Genomic DNA, 16459 nt, shown 5'->3' on the forward strand with positions numbered 1-16459 from the left:
GAAGTTGGTTAATTTTTCGAGAACCAAAGTCACTTTGATAATGGTCAAATTCAAGAATTTTATAGTTTCGTTGGGTGAATGTTATGGAATCAATAATAATGATTTGAGATATTCTTCTTTTCAGGTTTGTTAATTTAAACTTTAACGAATGAATCATTACTTTTGTTTAAATATATCATAACTAATAAAATTAATAATATTTGTCACCAGTTGCATTACCCTACTTCTAAATATTATGCTACAGATCATCATCTTCGAAGCATATCTAGTCTCCACTCCCCTCCAATACTTTGGGCTGGCAATTTTGTAATACAACGTGATGACACGACTCGAAAACAATACGAAATAAATGGGTTTGAGTGACACATTTAAAATCTGTGTCAAAATTGGGTCTACATGTTTAACACGTTTATTAAACATATTATTTTCGGGTCAACACACTAAAAATGACACGATTATAACACGTATAAGCATATATAAGTATTTTAAAAATAAAAAATTATATTATGTAAAAATAAAAAATTCTTAAAAAATCTCATAAAAATACTTTTCTTCTTATTTTCTTTATCAAAAAAATAATAATAAATTAAAATTATGAATTTTATGAGTTATGTGTATTGATATACATAATTGTGTTAACTGTGTCAAATTCTTATTATGTTATAACATATTTAATCGTGTGTTAAACGTGTCATTTTTCAAATTTGTGTCATGACACGTTTATTAAATATGTTATCGTGTCGTCTCGTGTCGTGTGACCTGTTAAGTAATCGTTTCGTGTTCACGTATCAACACAAATACAACGCAATAACACGAATTATCAGCGCTACAAACTTGCACTCTCAACAGTTCTCTGAACAGCCAAATGGAAGTTAATTAATATTCCACCATCTACAAATATATATAGATAGATTCTATATAAATAAAAAGTGTTTTAACAATATTTGGAAAATTTTGACTATTAAAAATGGTGTTAGGAATGTATACTATACGTTTGATGTTTTCAATTTGCCATAATCTAAAAATATCGATATAATTCATTCTTCAACAAAGAGTTGAACACATAAGTTTGTAAACACTTTTAAAAAATAAATGAAGTCCCTCAAAACAAAAACTTGTAAATGAGCTCTTTCTTGATACCAAAAACAACAAATTTTTTTTTTTTTGATTAGGAAGTGTGCGTACAGCACAAACAAGAACAACAACAAAAAACAGACAGCAAAACAAACACCAGAAAAACAGCCAAAGAAAGAACAACAAACAAAGAGACGAATTAAAAATAACAAACCAACGACTCAATAACAAAAGAACACCTATTCCTCATCTATCACCAGGATCCCATTCCGTGAGGTCATCTAGCACTGATCCGTCCACGGCCTCAGGATTTATGCACCCAACTACGCTCGAATTAGTAGCCCACTTTGCAATATTATGAGCCATATAGATGCACTTGCGCGAGATATGGACAATGCCCCAATCATTCAGCTTGTCACAACAGTGAAGAAACCTTGATTTGGCTTCCTGCAGACTGAAATCCACACAAATGGACATAGGAGCTTCGAAGGCTTTCACGACACAAAGATTGTCACTTTGAAAAATGATGTTTTTTAGACCCAATTCAATAGCTTTTTCTGCTGCCAGGCACACTTCTGGCACACTGCATGAGCTTCAGCTAGCTTTGGCAAAGTTGCCATACCTTTCTTAACTGTGATCGAAAGAATTGTACCCGAATCATCTCGAATGACTGCAGATAACAAGCAGCCTGTAGCAGAAATTGCTACATCAGAGTTACAGCAGGCCCAGGAGGATGGAGGCGGAGTCCATTCTAGGACCTCCTCAACTCTATTCGAGGCAACCATGACATGGTCATGGATCTTCTGGCGAACCGAGTCAATGATCAGCACTAACTCAGTGTCCTTTTTACCATGCACTCGTTGGTTTCTTTCTCGCCAAATAGCTTCCACAATACATAAAGTTGTAGCCATGAAATCGAAAAATTCCACGTTCGGAGGGAGATTCGGACCTTTGTAGAACCAATCAAGCCAATCCTTCCAACAAGTGATGGTAACTAGTTCAGTGCGGATGCCCCATCCAAGGCTGAACCAAATGGCCTTAGCAATGTTGCACTTCTAGAAGAGGTGGAAAGATGTTTCACACTCCTCCTTACACATAGGACAAGGTCCCAAAACTCCATCCAAAAATGGGGCCATAGATACCAAAAACAACATTATCTTTCCTTTTAAAGATTTTTTTTATATTATGACACAAACAGTTTTGATTAAAGACTTAACAATTACATAACTGACCATGGTAGATGATAAAGGAAACCACCTAAGACAATCATCTAAATAGTTAGCGGAAATCTTAGAAGCTAAAAAAGATTGACTAAAAACTAAAAGTTTCACTTCTATACTTGCCATAATAATGAAAAAAGTACAAGGAGTTATCTCACTAGAGCTACATCACTAACAAAATTGATTTCCCACTCTCATAAATAAAACTAAAAGACTGTAACCAACACATATTATTGTACTCTTGTTTAGTTTTGGTGAGAATAAAGAGATGAGAATGAACTACATCCTTATTGCCACTTGATCTGCAGAACTTTTCTTCACAACACCTCTAGTGCATAACTCAGTTAACAACTCCAAAGCCTCAGTTGCAAATCCTTCATAAGCTAGACCTTCAATGAGAATGGTATATGTCACTTCAGTGGGTTTACATCCTTTGGATACCATATGATCCAGAAAATCGATGGCACGACTGGTTTGCCTAGTCTTACAAAGTCCCAACATGATAGAGTTGAAGGTGATTGCATTAGGCTTTATTCCAAGTCCTTGTAACTCATGGAAAAGCTTTATAGCTTCGTCAACTTTCCCTTCCCTGATAAGCCCTCCAACAAGTGAAGAGTATGTAATGATATCAGGCTTGAGACCTTTCCTCTGCATCTCATCCAATAGTTCAATAGCACGATCCGTTTTCCCCACTTTGGACAGCCCATCAATTACAGTATTGTAGGTGATCAGAACAGGTGAGCATCCCTTGCTACTCAGTTGATTAAGTATCTCCACAGCAACATCAACATTCCCATCTTTGCATAATGCTGTGAGCAAAGTGTTATAGGTAACAATATCAGGGTAACACCCCCTGCCCACCATTATGTCCAAGTACTCAATTGCCCTATCCATCTTCTTCTCTTTGCAAAACCCATGAAGCAATGGGTTGTAGCTCAAGGAATTAGGTGTACAACCATGCTTAGGCATCTTCTCCAAGATGTCAATTGCTCGACCTAGTAAACCTTTCCTGCACAAGAAATTAATCAAGATATTGAAAGTAACAACACTAGGAGAACAACCTTTTCTAACCATCTCAACTAACAGATTTTCGGCATCCATCCACCTCCCTGTGCTACACATGCTACGCAGAATAATATTATGAGTAATTACATTTGGTTGGCAGCCATAATCTGATGCCATGCTATTTAAGAATTTGATTGCCTCACCCAATTTCCCTTCCTTGCACATCCCATTAATAAGAACATTGTAAGTTACCACGTCGGGTTTGCAACCTCTAATCCTCATCTCATCTAACAGCTTCATTGCCTGTTCAACCCCACTCTCTTTACAAGTTGCCTCAATCAATATGGTGTATGTAAACACATCTGGATAACAATCCTTTCTCAGCTCCCACAAATCAAGTACTTTCATGGCTTCTTTCAATTTCCCACTATCACAAAGAGTACGCAAAATGGTATTGTATGTAACAACATCAGGATCAACACTCATTCGGTTCAAAACCTTTAAAGCATTATCAATCTCTCCAGATTTGCAATACCCACTGATCAGAACATTGTAAGTTATAACATCAAGAACAGCCCCAGAATTCTCTAACATGTTTATGATCTGAGTAGCCTTTCTAGTCTTTCCACTCTTACAAAACCCTCGAATTAAACTCGTACAGGCTATAATATCAGGATGATCTCCGCGATTGACCATTGCCTCAATAACACTTAGCCCTGCATCCAATTTCCCATGTCTAACAAATCGACGGAGCTGATTGTTACCATCGAATTCCTCAAAATTAATAGAATTCTTAACTTTCGGCAACTTATTAGCATTGGAGCTAATTAAAGTTTCAATCTTGGAGAGAGCAAGAACAGGGTTTCTCCTATGTTTACGATAACCCTCATTTATCTTACACTCAACGTTGTGAGACAGAGCTAGAACCCGAGTTTTGCAGCACACTGAAACCCCAATACAGTAATTTTTCTTAGTACCATTGCATACATGGCTACCATTCTCCGAAACTGGTTTGTGAAATGAGCAAAACCCATCTGGGGTTCGCGTTATGGAAACGATTGAATCCATTTTCTCCAACTATTCTACCACCCAAAACAAGAAAAAAGAAAAAAGGCCCAATACTCTGAAAATACAAAAAGAAAAAATAAATAAATAAAAAGATTATGTACGGGAATATAGAGTACTGGAAAAGAAAGGGAAAGGGTAACCTTCTCTTGTATTGAAAGAGCTTTTCTTTTTCTTCTGTTCTCTAATGGAGTTTTGCCTTATCCGCCGTTCTGTCTTTATCTGATGGAACGGAGAGAGAAGGCTTGGCTTGGCGTGGCCTTTCAATCATCACAGTTGCCCTTCCAAGGCCCAAGTAGAATGTTAAAGTATAAATTATATAAGGGAGTGTTTGGAATAGATTAATGTTAGCAAGAGAGTGGTAATGTTAAACATTGTCTTGTTTGTTTGGAAGGTTTAATTTTAAAATGTCATTCCCTTGGTAATGTAAATACCCTTGAGGAGGGTAATGTTGATACATTAAAAAAAAGGTGGGATTAGTTATTCCCTTCTATTATATTAAATTGAATAACATTTTTAAATTAATAAATAAATTTAAATACCATTAATATTATGATTTATTATAAATAAAATATTACGATATATATATTTAGTCTGTAAAATTGATTTTCTTATAACTGAGTTATTTTTATGTTATTAGCAATAATATATATGCATTATACATAAATTTTATGAGAATGGTGTACATAAATGACATAGCGAACAAAAATAAATAACATAGTGATATATAGAAATATTTATTTTAATTAATAAAAAATACAATAAAATTTATTATTTTCTAATTAATCAATATATTTCTTTAATGAATAATTATTTTATTTTTATGTATAACTAACATTCTATAAATACAATAAAAAAATATTTTAATTTTAATTTTTTAAAATAATATATAAGATTCTTGTACTCAATCAAACAGTAAAATTCAATTAACGGGAATATGATTACATATTACCCTACACAACCAAAAGCAGTTTACACATTTCTCTATAATCATATTCTCCTTCATAATATTCCCTATAATCAAACTATTTTAAACACCTCATACCAAACGCCCCCTAAGAGTTTACCTTTTCTATGGTATAAATAAATAATATTAGTGGGTTTTGGATTTTTTTTATTTTTTTATATTTATACGTGTTTTTATGTTATATTTTTGTAAAAAAAAAAATATGAAAATTTCATATTTGTAAAATAAAAATAAGTTTCGCCAGAAAAGTCGCTAGTGCCGAAAAAGTTACCAGAAAAGTTAGTGTCGCTAGAAAAGTCACCGGAAAAATAACTGTCACTAGAAAAGTCACCGGAAAAGTCGCTAGAAAAGTTATCGTCACCAGAAAAGTCACCATCACCGAAAAAAGTCACTGAAAAAGTCACCAGAAGTAGATGTCTCAGATATAAACAAAAATAGAACTGGTTTTATAATATAATTAATAAAAACAAATAATACAAAATAACCTAAACCAGTTATAATTGAAATATAACCGTATCTATAACATAATAAATAAAAAAAAATAACACAAAATAACTCAGACCATTTATAATTAAAATAGAACTGGTTCTATAACAATATTATAATGAATAAAAATAAAAAATACGAAATAACTCAAACTGGTTTAATTAAAATAGAATCGATTATATAACATAATTAATGAGTATTATGTGTTATGATGTATTTTGTTGTGGAACTAGTTTTGTTTTTAATTTATGTTTCAGTGTTTTAGGAATTGATTTCCTCTGTTTTTTTTTTTAACTGTAATCGGTTTGAGTTATTGCGTATTTCTTGTTTGTATTTATTATGTTATATAACTGGTTGTATTTTAGTTATAACTGGTTTGAGTTATTTTGTGTTATTTGTTTTTATCCACTATAACACTGTTATAGAACCGGTTCTATTTTATTTATAACTAGTTTGAGTTATTTTGTGTTATTTATTTTTATTCATTATGTTACAAAACCAGTTATATTTTAATTATAAATGGTTTGAGTTATTTATTTTTATTCATCATGTTATAGATCCGCTTCTATTTTTAGTTATATCTGAGACATCTACTTCTAGTAAGTAATGACTTTTCCAGTAACTTTTCTAGTGATTTTTCCAATGACATTTCTGACGAAGATGAATTTTCTGGTGACTTTTCCGGTAACTAACTTTTTCAGTGACTTTTTCGGCATTCATAACTTTTAGGCTAAATTTATTATTATTTTACAAATATGAAATTTCGACTTTTTTTACAAAAATATTATATAAAAAAGCCCATACAAATATATATATATATATATATTAAAAAAAAATAACTCATAACCCTATAATATTATTTATTTATTCCATAAAAAAATAAACTATATTATATTTTCTCATATTTTTTTTTTAAAAAAAACCCTTGTAGTAAATAATAAAAGGATTATTTCACAAATACATAAAATTAACAAAAAAATTATAAAAATACGGTTTTACGAAATTTTATACATTTTTACGTTTTTTTTTATTTTATTTACAGAAAATACAGTCTTTTTATGTTGTATTCTTGTTAATTTGGTGTTGATTTTTGTTATATGTATGTTATTTTTTGTTGTTATTTTTATGTTCCTTTTATGTAGTTTTCTTATTATTTTTGTATTGTTTTTATGGAAAACTGTAAAAAAAAAAAAAAAAAAAAACTCTTTAAACGAATAAATGTAATTTTTTATACATAAAATTGTGCCATGTAATTATCCAATAATAAATGGACTTTTGAACACTCTTTCTACATCGTCCTACATAGGCTGTAAAATAAAGCCCATCCCAATGAACTCCCCTTAAACTTAGGGGTAAGTTGAAAAATACCCTTTTTATTAATTAATTAATCAAATTTACTTCTAATTTTATATTTATTTGAAACATACCTCTTTTTATATGTATTATACCCAAAATACCCTGACATAAGAGAATCACATGGAGAGTATCTTGAAATGACGGAGGCAAAATTGGTACAATGTTTAAAAAAAGAGGTAAAAATGATAGACTTTAAAAAAGAGGGTAAAAATAAAAGAGGACAATTTAAAAAGGGTATAGAGTGTAATTTCCTCCTTAAACCTATTGCGTGAAAAGTCTAGGAATTATAAAAAGGGGAATTTTGATAAATATGTGAATTGACGGTGAAATTTACTTTTTTATAACATAAATAAATAACATTATAAGGTTATGGGTCTTTTTTTTTTTTTTTAAGCCATATTTTTATAAAAAAAAAAAGTTAAAAATCCCATATTTGAAAAATAACAATAAGTTTTGCCGGAAAAGTCACTAAAAAAGTTAACGTCACCGAAAAAATTACTGTCGCCGAAAAAATCAACGGAATAGTCAACGTCGCCAGAAAAGTCAACAGATTTGTCAATGGAAAAGTCACCAGAAGTAAATGTCTCAAATATAACTAAAAATATAACCGGTTATATATGAATAAAAACTAATAACTCAAACCGGTTATAATTAAAATATAACCGGTTCTGTAACATAATAAATAAATATAAATAACATAAAATAACTCAAACCAATTATAATTAAAATAAAACCGGTTCTATAACAGTGTTATAATGAATAAAAACAAATAACACGAAAGAACTCAATCTGGTTATAACTAAAAATAGAACCGGTTATATAACATAATGAATACAAACAAGTCGGAATAACTCAAACCGATTACAATTAAAAACAGAGAAGAAATCATTTCCTAAAACACTGAAACATAAATAAAAAAAAAAAAACAAAACTAGTTCCACAACAAAATACTTCATAACACATAATACTCATAAAACCGGTTATAATTTTTTTTAATAAAAGTGAGGATCAAATGTCTCAGATATAATAAAAGTAAAACGGATTCTATAACATAATGAATAAAAATAAATACCACAAAATAACTCAAACGAGTTATAATTAAAATATAACCGGTCTTGTAACATAATGAATAAAAATAAATAACACAAAATAACCCCAACCAGTTATAATTAAAATAGAACCGGTTCTATAACAGTGTTATAATGAATAAAAATAAATAACACGAAATAACTCAAACCGATTATAACTAAAATAGAATCGGTTATATAACATAATGAATACAAACAAGTAATACGCAATAACTCAATTCGATTACAATTAAAAAACAAAGAAGAAACCAATTCCTAAAATACTGAAACATAAATTAAAAACAAAACTAGTTCCACAATAAAATACATCATAACACATGATACCTCATAAAACCGTTTATAATTTTTTTTTTTTTTAAAAAAAAAAAAGTGGAGATCAATTGTCTTAGATATAAATAAAAATAAGACCGGATCTATAATATAATGAATAAAAACAAATAACACGAAATAACTCGAACCGGTTATGAAATATAACCGGTTCTGTAACATAATGAATAAAAATAAATAATACAAAATAACTCAAACTAGTTATAATTAAAATAAAACCGGTTCTAGCTATAACAATGTTATAATGAATAAAAATAAATAACACGAAATAACTCAAATTGGTTATAATTTAAACAAAACATTTTACATAATGAATACAAACAAATAACACGTAATAACTCAAATCGAGTATAATTAAAAAACAAAGAGCCTTTCATCTTTCAAGCTCCCAACCTTACAGCCTTTATTAACGATGTCAAGACTATCTGAAATCTCGAATTCTTCCATCTGGTGAAAATACTTTAGCGCTTCATCAACATTTCCATGTTCTACAAATCAGATCATACTGTATTGATCAAAGCAAGGTTACAAAAGACTAAAAATAGAAAATTTTCTTCATCAAATATTACAAAAGACCCATCTTTCAATTCAAGAAAAATCAACATAATTCAGCTCGAAACCCAAAAATTCAACATACCCAACTGAAAATAAGGTATTCAAAATCTATAAACCCAATACAGATATTAATAGCCTCCACCAAGCTGTACAAGAGTAAAAAAAAAAAAGAACACAAATAAAGCACTGATCAATCAGATATACTTTCACACTTAAACGTAAAAAGTTGACTAGACAGACTTTAACCGCAGAGCGACTGGGGAGGATCACTGAACTAACAATTGCATACTCAATTTAAATATAAAAACTCAAAATAATGTCATTGTTTTAGCTCTGCAATAAGAATTAGTGACTTTTAACTTGCCGTAAATATTGGAATTCCAGAATTAACAGGTCCTCTTGATGATATGAGATAAGAGAATGAAAAATGATCTTAAAGCATTTACAGTAAAGATGCATATCTTACAGTAAGTATAGAAGCTGGAACAGCGAGGATTGTGAGAGGAATGTATGCGGTCGCCCTGCAATATTTAGAAAAGTGAGGAAGCAAGAAATTCTGGCATTTAGCTAGATGCCCCAATAAGAAATCAAACCCAAAAACTTGGCCGCTGTTGCATTTGTCAGGCTTATTAGAGGTCAATGGAAGCCCTAGTATGAAGAAAACTTACAAGTAAGCTTTAGGCTGTTCTGTTATGGAGTTTTACAAGTAAGCTTGTTTGGTTCCCGAGAAAATTGATGGAAAATGATTAATTGTGATGATGCAGAGACCTATAGTTGTTTAAAACATAATCATCCATAGAGCATCAATGGCTTCTTTTAAAATTCCAGGACCTTCCTCCATCTCCAGCGACTCATAATCAGACCACCACCGCCTCTTCCTTCCGTTGTAGCATCCTTCCTCGTAATCTTCTCCTTCTTCATCTTCGTCTTCATATTCATCTCTTTTGCCTCTAAAATCAAAACCAAATCTTTGAGAGCGTTTGGTCTCGGCATTGGAATCCCATCGACAGTAGTGGGTCCGGCATGAACGGCGATAGTGGTAGTAAGAAACCCAAGGAAGAGCTGCTGATTGCTTTGATATAGGGGATTTGTTTGAACCATTAACTTCGTTCAACACCTCGATCGCCGGACTTTTATGTGTGAAAATGAAAAATTAAAAGCTGAAAATTTACAAAGAAAAACTAAAATATGGGAATTATAAAATATATTACAAAAATGTGGCAGAAATAAAACCACAAAAATGTAAACATTATTAAAATTACATAAGCCGAATGCATTAAAAAAATATGCCATAAAAAATTAAAGACTTAAAATTTTCCCATAATTTATGTAATTTCTACTTATAAAAATTATATGAAATTATGCATGCATAACTAAAAATATGTTTAGGTCTTTCTCGATTTTCATTATACTAGATTAAAGTACGTAATAGAGTTGTATACTTAATTTTTTTTAGATAATACATTATAATTTTAATGGTTCTAATATATATGTTATTATATATTTAATTAAATTAAATAGTTAAAATAAAATATAAAAAAAAATATGCCATACAAAATTTATATATATAAAGAGTAATTTGCGGCATAAATACTTAAGTTTTATGCCGAGTAGTAGATGTTGTCGAGTGAATTTCGCAACACCAAAAAGTATTATTTAATTGATATAAAAGAGAATTTTTTGGGAAATGACTAGTGCGAGTATTCAACCTAAAATGGCGAGTACTCGACTGGGAATGCAAGAACAAACAACAAGACTGGAAAAAGTAAACAAGACAATGAATTATAGTGGTTCAGTCAGATTTCGTTCTGCTTAGTCCACTGTAGCAAAGGATTCGTAGGTGCATTTTCATGGTGGATCACCCCTTTATATACAAAGTAGGTGTCCAATCGGTTACATGAGGGTCACATTCATTGTTAATCCATTATTTACACATTGAATTGCAATAACTAAACTCAAACAACGTTAACATTAATAAATGTGTGACAGTTACTAAGTTCATCAACGTATGCGTCTTCCGCATCTGCGAATTGACCGTTCATGTTCCGTTTGCTGAGCTCGCAGGATCGCCAGTACGTTTGGAACGTCTGTGTCCTTAAGTAATCGCCCCTTGTAGACATCGCATGTTGGAGCTAGTAAAGTCTGGACATGCGAATTTATATTGGTCTGTCAGGGCTATTGGGTCGTTGGGACCAAACTGCATCATAGGGGGTTGGTCTCTATACTTGTCGCGGAGATATAGAGGGGACACTCGCACATGTTCTGACATATGCGAGTTGGATCTACCCTTCATGATGAGAATTATGGTTACGTGGTGCGACTTAAGTCACACTTACAGTATCTCGCTGGTTTTATCCTGAGCGAGGTCTAAACTTCGAGAAATCTCTCACGGACATTCAGCCTACATTGGAAATCTGAATACACGTGTCCTTTAAAGAGGAGTCTGGTCTCGAGTTTCTAGGTGAGAGAAATCTCACTATAACACATGCCCCTAGTTTCGCGACGTGACAAGAGCGGTCACTGAGGGAAACTATTACTCGAGAGACAGGTGAAAGGTTGTCACGAGGAGGTGACCTTTTGGTTGTCCCATCGAGGGTTTCGAAAAATGACGGCTGTAATTATTAATTTTTATTACCTCTAGGATGCCACGTCACAAAACTCTTCGGTTTTCGTGTAGGCGTGGCCATAATTGGCCGTTAGATTAGGCGACCTTAGGCATTCTGGCTGCCACGTGTCACAATCCCAATTAATAAGGGATATGGGTATTTAAACGCTTTGATACGAATCAAATTTCTCATTTTTCCCTCTTTTCTCTTAACTTCCCTCCAGTTCACACACTTCAGAAAAAATTCATCCCCAGATTTTCTGCCACTTTCCACAATATTTTCAATCTCAGACGTGATCGAGAGCCCAGGAATCAAAACTAAAGGTTAGTTTCTAAATCACTGCATTTTTAAATTTTGTTTTTGGAGAAATTGCGCTTTATTTTCTGGGTTTGGATGTTTTTAAAGGCTTTTTAGGAATGTATGCTAGTGGGTATTTATGTGTTTTGGGTAAATGAAACTGGGTAACATTCATAGTATAGGGCCTGTATACTGACATAACCGCACACAATTCATAGGCACTGATTCACGTCTCGAATACTCGCGGATATTCGGATGAACAATTTGAATGTTCGCGGGTGTTCAGATGAACAACTTGAATATTCGCATATTTCCAAGACTTATTTCCGCTTAACTGTTAGCTAGACCTTTTAGGATCTTTACATGTCGCGGGCTGAGTGGTGAGAGTATTAATTGCTATTCCAAATGGTGGGTGTGTCACAGTATTCTAATGGCCATATATGCGATTATATGCCCCTTGAGATACTGTGATACACCCAGCCATTTGTTGACGTGCGTTAATACTCGAATGATCGCACTCTTTGGTTGATAGGTAGTCTCGAAACGGTGGGGGTCTCCCAGTAACTTCAGGGTTATGCTCGAAAATGCATACCTCTTGAGTCACTGGGAAACTCCCAACCGTTTCTGGAGGTATACCGTTTAACCGAGGATGCGTGAATTACTTGCCCAAGATAGCTGTATCTCTTCTCGCATACTGACGGGATGGTCAGCTTTCGCATGGAGGCTGACCTTTCTGTCGAATGCGACTTTATAATCTACTGCGAGTGAGATCACTTACTTTTATTTTTCACACATCCATCACGCTGAAAAGATCTTCTATCTTTCAGATGAGCGATCTATCGGATAGCCAGCAGCTCGGCTCAGGAGGCCACGCCTTTGACGGAGAGTCGGATCAGGAGAAAGACAGTTTTCTTCCTACGGACATCTCCGAAATGGAAGCTGCGGAAATAGAGTTAGGTCCGATGTCTTCGGTAGACATCGAGAGGATGGTACAGGAGCTCGCTGAACCTGGGACAATCGATATCCGGGACAGCGAGTCCACAGTGTCGGCACGCGACTACCTCATACATACGAGGCATGCTCCCGACATCGAGGTTGAGGAGGTGGAGGAGGAATGGACGACTCCAGTCCACGAGTCAGGTGGGGAAGAGGAGGAAGCGGAAGGGAGTGGGACAGATTCGGTCGACGACTCCCAATTGAACGAGCCCTTCGCGTGCGAGGACTTAGTCTCGAGGGTTGCCAAATCAGACTTCACCACCTTTGTGAGGTTGAATTTGTTGCGACTCGCGTTTCAACATCCTAAACCATCTCAGAGAGCGCACCTTCCATTCACCAACCCTGCGATCATCCCTACAGAGGATGTGGTAATCTCAATACCCATTCTTCGATGCGGTGTATCGGTCCCCTTTCATCCCTTCGTCGCAGCCATTCTTAGGCGATATGACGTATCGCCCTTTCAGCTGACGCCCAACAGTTACCGCACCGTATTGGCTTTCTACGCGATGTACATGGAGTATGCCCATAGGGCTCCATCAGTAGAAGAGTTTAGTTACTTCTACGATATAAAGAGCGTGGGCCTCCATAACGGCTTCTACTGCTTTGGCAAATGGGCGACTTCTGAAATAAACGGTGTTGAGGGGATGGTATCGAACATGGGTGACTGGAAGTCAAAGTGGTTTTACGTCTTTAAGGTTCCTGGGATTAGGACTGACTTTAATCGCAGACCCAGTATGTCGCGTATTTGTTGACTTAGATATTTTTTACTTTGCTTTCTGAAATCTTTTGCTAACTCGCTTTTTGTTGTCATCGCAGATAGACCAGCTCGACCAACTCTTGACGCGACTAGTAAGGAGACAGCTGAAATTCTCGGGAGCCTTCCGGTACAAGATCGCGACTGGCGATTATTGTGCACAACTGCGAAGTTGCGAGAACATCAGCTGATTCCCGAGAACGCGAGTCTTCAACGGGAGCCAGTATACAAAGAACCATCTGAGAAGCAGCAAGAGCGGATAGACAAGCGTCTTTCTAAGCAAACTCCTCGACAAATTTCAGGTAACTCGTCTTTTTGCTATAAACTGGCGGGTAGGATTGTGATTTTTTACTTATCTGTCATTTATGCTTGTAGATATGACTTTCTTGAAGTCTGCCCCTGTCCTGAAGATCAAACAAAAGGGTGGAACAGCGACAACTTCGCCGGTCGTTGCCCAGAAGAGGAAGAACGATGTGATGGCTTCGCTTGTCGCAGACTCTTCCAAGAAGTTGGCCAAGACCACTCAGGATAAGGGGAAGAAAGTCGTCATCGACCCTCCCGTTCGCGCTCGCGACTTCCTGGCAATGCAGGAAAAGTTCCTGGCTGAGATCCCTTACGAGGATCTCGTTGCTCGATCCACTGAACTAGCCGCGCAGTCCATGGCTTTGTTCATAAAAGCCGCAGCTACTCCTTCGAAGGAAGCCGACTCGCTGAAGAGGCAGAACGCCCATTTTCAAGAAAATATAAAGAAGCTGAAGCAGGATGTGGCGAGGATGGAGAAAGAGCTTGAGGAGCTGAACAAGGCCAAGGAGAAGGAGCTCGAGGAACTCAGCAGGGTGAAAGAACAGGCGGAGCTCGAGGTCAAGAAGTCGCAGACAACGATCATTGAGATGGCTCGCGACTTGGAGGCTGAGAAAGAGAATGGGAAGAAACAGTACGATCAGGCTGTGTCTGATTATATCTATACCACTCTTTCCAAAGTCCCCGACTTCGACTTCTCGCTTCTTGGAGCTGAAGCTACTGAGATGGCTGAGGCCTTTCGCGCCATGTCGCCTACCCAGACTCAAGGTGGGGGAGGCAACCTTCTGGACGAGATCGAGGGCGTACAGGCTGAAGAAGTCGAGAATGAGGTCGTCAGCAAGGTCGTGGACGAACGAGGCTGCTCCTGATGGGACTACTCCTGCTGCTCCAGACGCTTGATTATATTCTATTTTATGTTGTTGTTTAATTTCACTCTTTTTTTTTATATATGCGGTACATGGGTACTCGCACTTCTGTACTTGGACAAATTTACCTTATCTTTTGGACAAATTTCTATCCTCGCGGGGATAGCTTATCCTTTAATGTTTACGCAGTACACGGGTACTCGCAATTTTATATATTTTTACTTTGATTACAGCTCGGTGTAATCGCAATTTTATATACGTGTGCGACTTCCATTACAGCTTGGTGTAATAAGTAGAAAAATTTTCAAAGTTGGTAAACTAAATTTAAATCACTTGAAAAACTTAGCAAGTAATTTTATTCATGCAATCGATAGTACATACATGCGGGCATATATCCCCCTATACTTAGGATTTTTTGGACAAAAAATATCTAAGTATAAGTACACGAATTAACATAACCGAATAATGCGAATACTACTGATAATAAAATTTCAAGCTCTCGCTATTCCATACTCGTGGAATCGCGATTCCATCGAGTGTTGCGAGTCGATAAGTTGCATCGCCAATTTGATCTGCGATGACGTATGGTCCTTCCCAGTTATCCCCAAAAACTCCATGCGACGGGATTTTGGTGTTCGGCATTACTCTTCTAAGGACCAAGTCTCCTACTCGCAGGGTTTTTATCTTTACTTTGGAGTTAAAGTACCTTGCGGTTCGCTGTTGATAAGCCGCATTTTGTAGTTGCGCTTTATCACGTTTTTCCTCCAAAAGATCAAGGCAGAATAGCTGATTCTCGTTGTTCTGCGAGATATTGAAAGTATCCCTGCGTAGGGAACCTGCCCCAACTTCAACTGGCAACATGGCCTCGCACCCGTAAGAAAGCGAGAAGGGTGTTTCTCCAGTTGTAGATCGAGGGGTCGTATTATAGGACCATAGGACTTGCGATAATTCATCTGGCCACGCCCCTTTGCGATCTTCTAATTTCCCCTTTATTGTGTGCTTAATTATCTTGTTAACTGCTTCAGTCTGCCCATTACTCTGCGGGTAAGCAACTGCGGAAAAAGCTTTTTTAATCCCTAAATCGTCGCATAGCTGTCGCATCTCTTTACAGTCAAATTGTTTTCCATTGTCCGAAATGAGTTTATGCGGAATGCCAAAACGACAAATGATGGAGGTATAGACGAACTCGCGTAACTTCGTTGCAGTGATGGTTGCGAGTGCTTTTGCTTCAGCCCACTTCGTGAAATAGTCAACCGCGACCACAGCATATTTGACTCCGCCTTTTCCCTTGGGTAACTCGCCGATTAAATCGATTCCCCATATTGCAAAGGGCCAGGGACTCGTGATAGAATGGAGGTTACTCGGGGGCTGGTGTGTGTAAGTGGCTATTCGCTGGCATCTATCACACCTTTTTGCAAATGCGAGGGCATCTTGTCGCAATGTTGGTCAGTAATACCCTTGCCGCATAATTTTTAAGGCAAGGGAATTACCTCCAGC

At 35.6% G+C, this 16459-nt stretch overlaps 1 protein-coding gene and 1 long non-coding RNA gene across 5 annotated transcripts; both read right to left on the bottom strand.

Moving 5' to 3' along the window:
* Positions 1-2381: 2381 nt before the first annotated feature.
* LOC115697555 (pentatricopeptide repeat-containing protein At1g09900) lies at positions 2382-4682 on the bottom strand. Its single transcript, XM_030624626.2, has 2 exons — positions 4508-4682; positions 2382-4422 (listed from the first exon to the last, which is right to left on the bottom strand). The coding sequence occupies exon 2, from the start codon at positions 4365-4367 to the stop codon at positions 2574-2576; it is 1794 nt and encodes a 597-aa protein (XP_030480486.2). The 5' UTR covers positions 4368-4422; positions 4508-4682; the 3' UTR covers positions 2382-2573.
* A 4067-nt stretch (positions 4683-8749) lies between these two features.
* Positions 8750-10354, bottom strand: LOC115697565 (uncharacterized). 4 transcript variants are annotated; one of them, XR_009685116.1, is made up of 3 exons: positions 9812-10348; positions 9610-9664; positions 8750-9289 (listed from the first exon to the last, which is right to left on the bottom strand). It is a non-coding gene; the product is annotated as an uncharacterized LOC115697565 (long non-coding RNA). The 4 variants fall into 4 exon arrangements; XR_004007959.2 differs by having other exon boundaries at positions 8750-9076; positions 9812-10347; XR_004007958.2 differs by having other exon boundaries at positions 8750-9076; positions 9610-10354.
* Positions 10355-16459: the final 6105 nt, after the last annotated feature.

This window comes from Cannabis sativa, chromosome X (assembly GCF_029168945.1).
Source record: "Cannabis sativa cultivar Pink pepper isolate KNU-18-1 chromosome X, ASM2916894v1, whole genome shotgun sequence".
Taxonomy (NCBI): Eukaryota; Viridiplantae; Streptophyta; class Magnoliopsida; order Rosales; family Cannabaceae; genus Cannabis; species Cannabis sativa.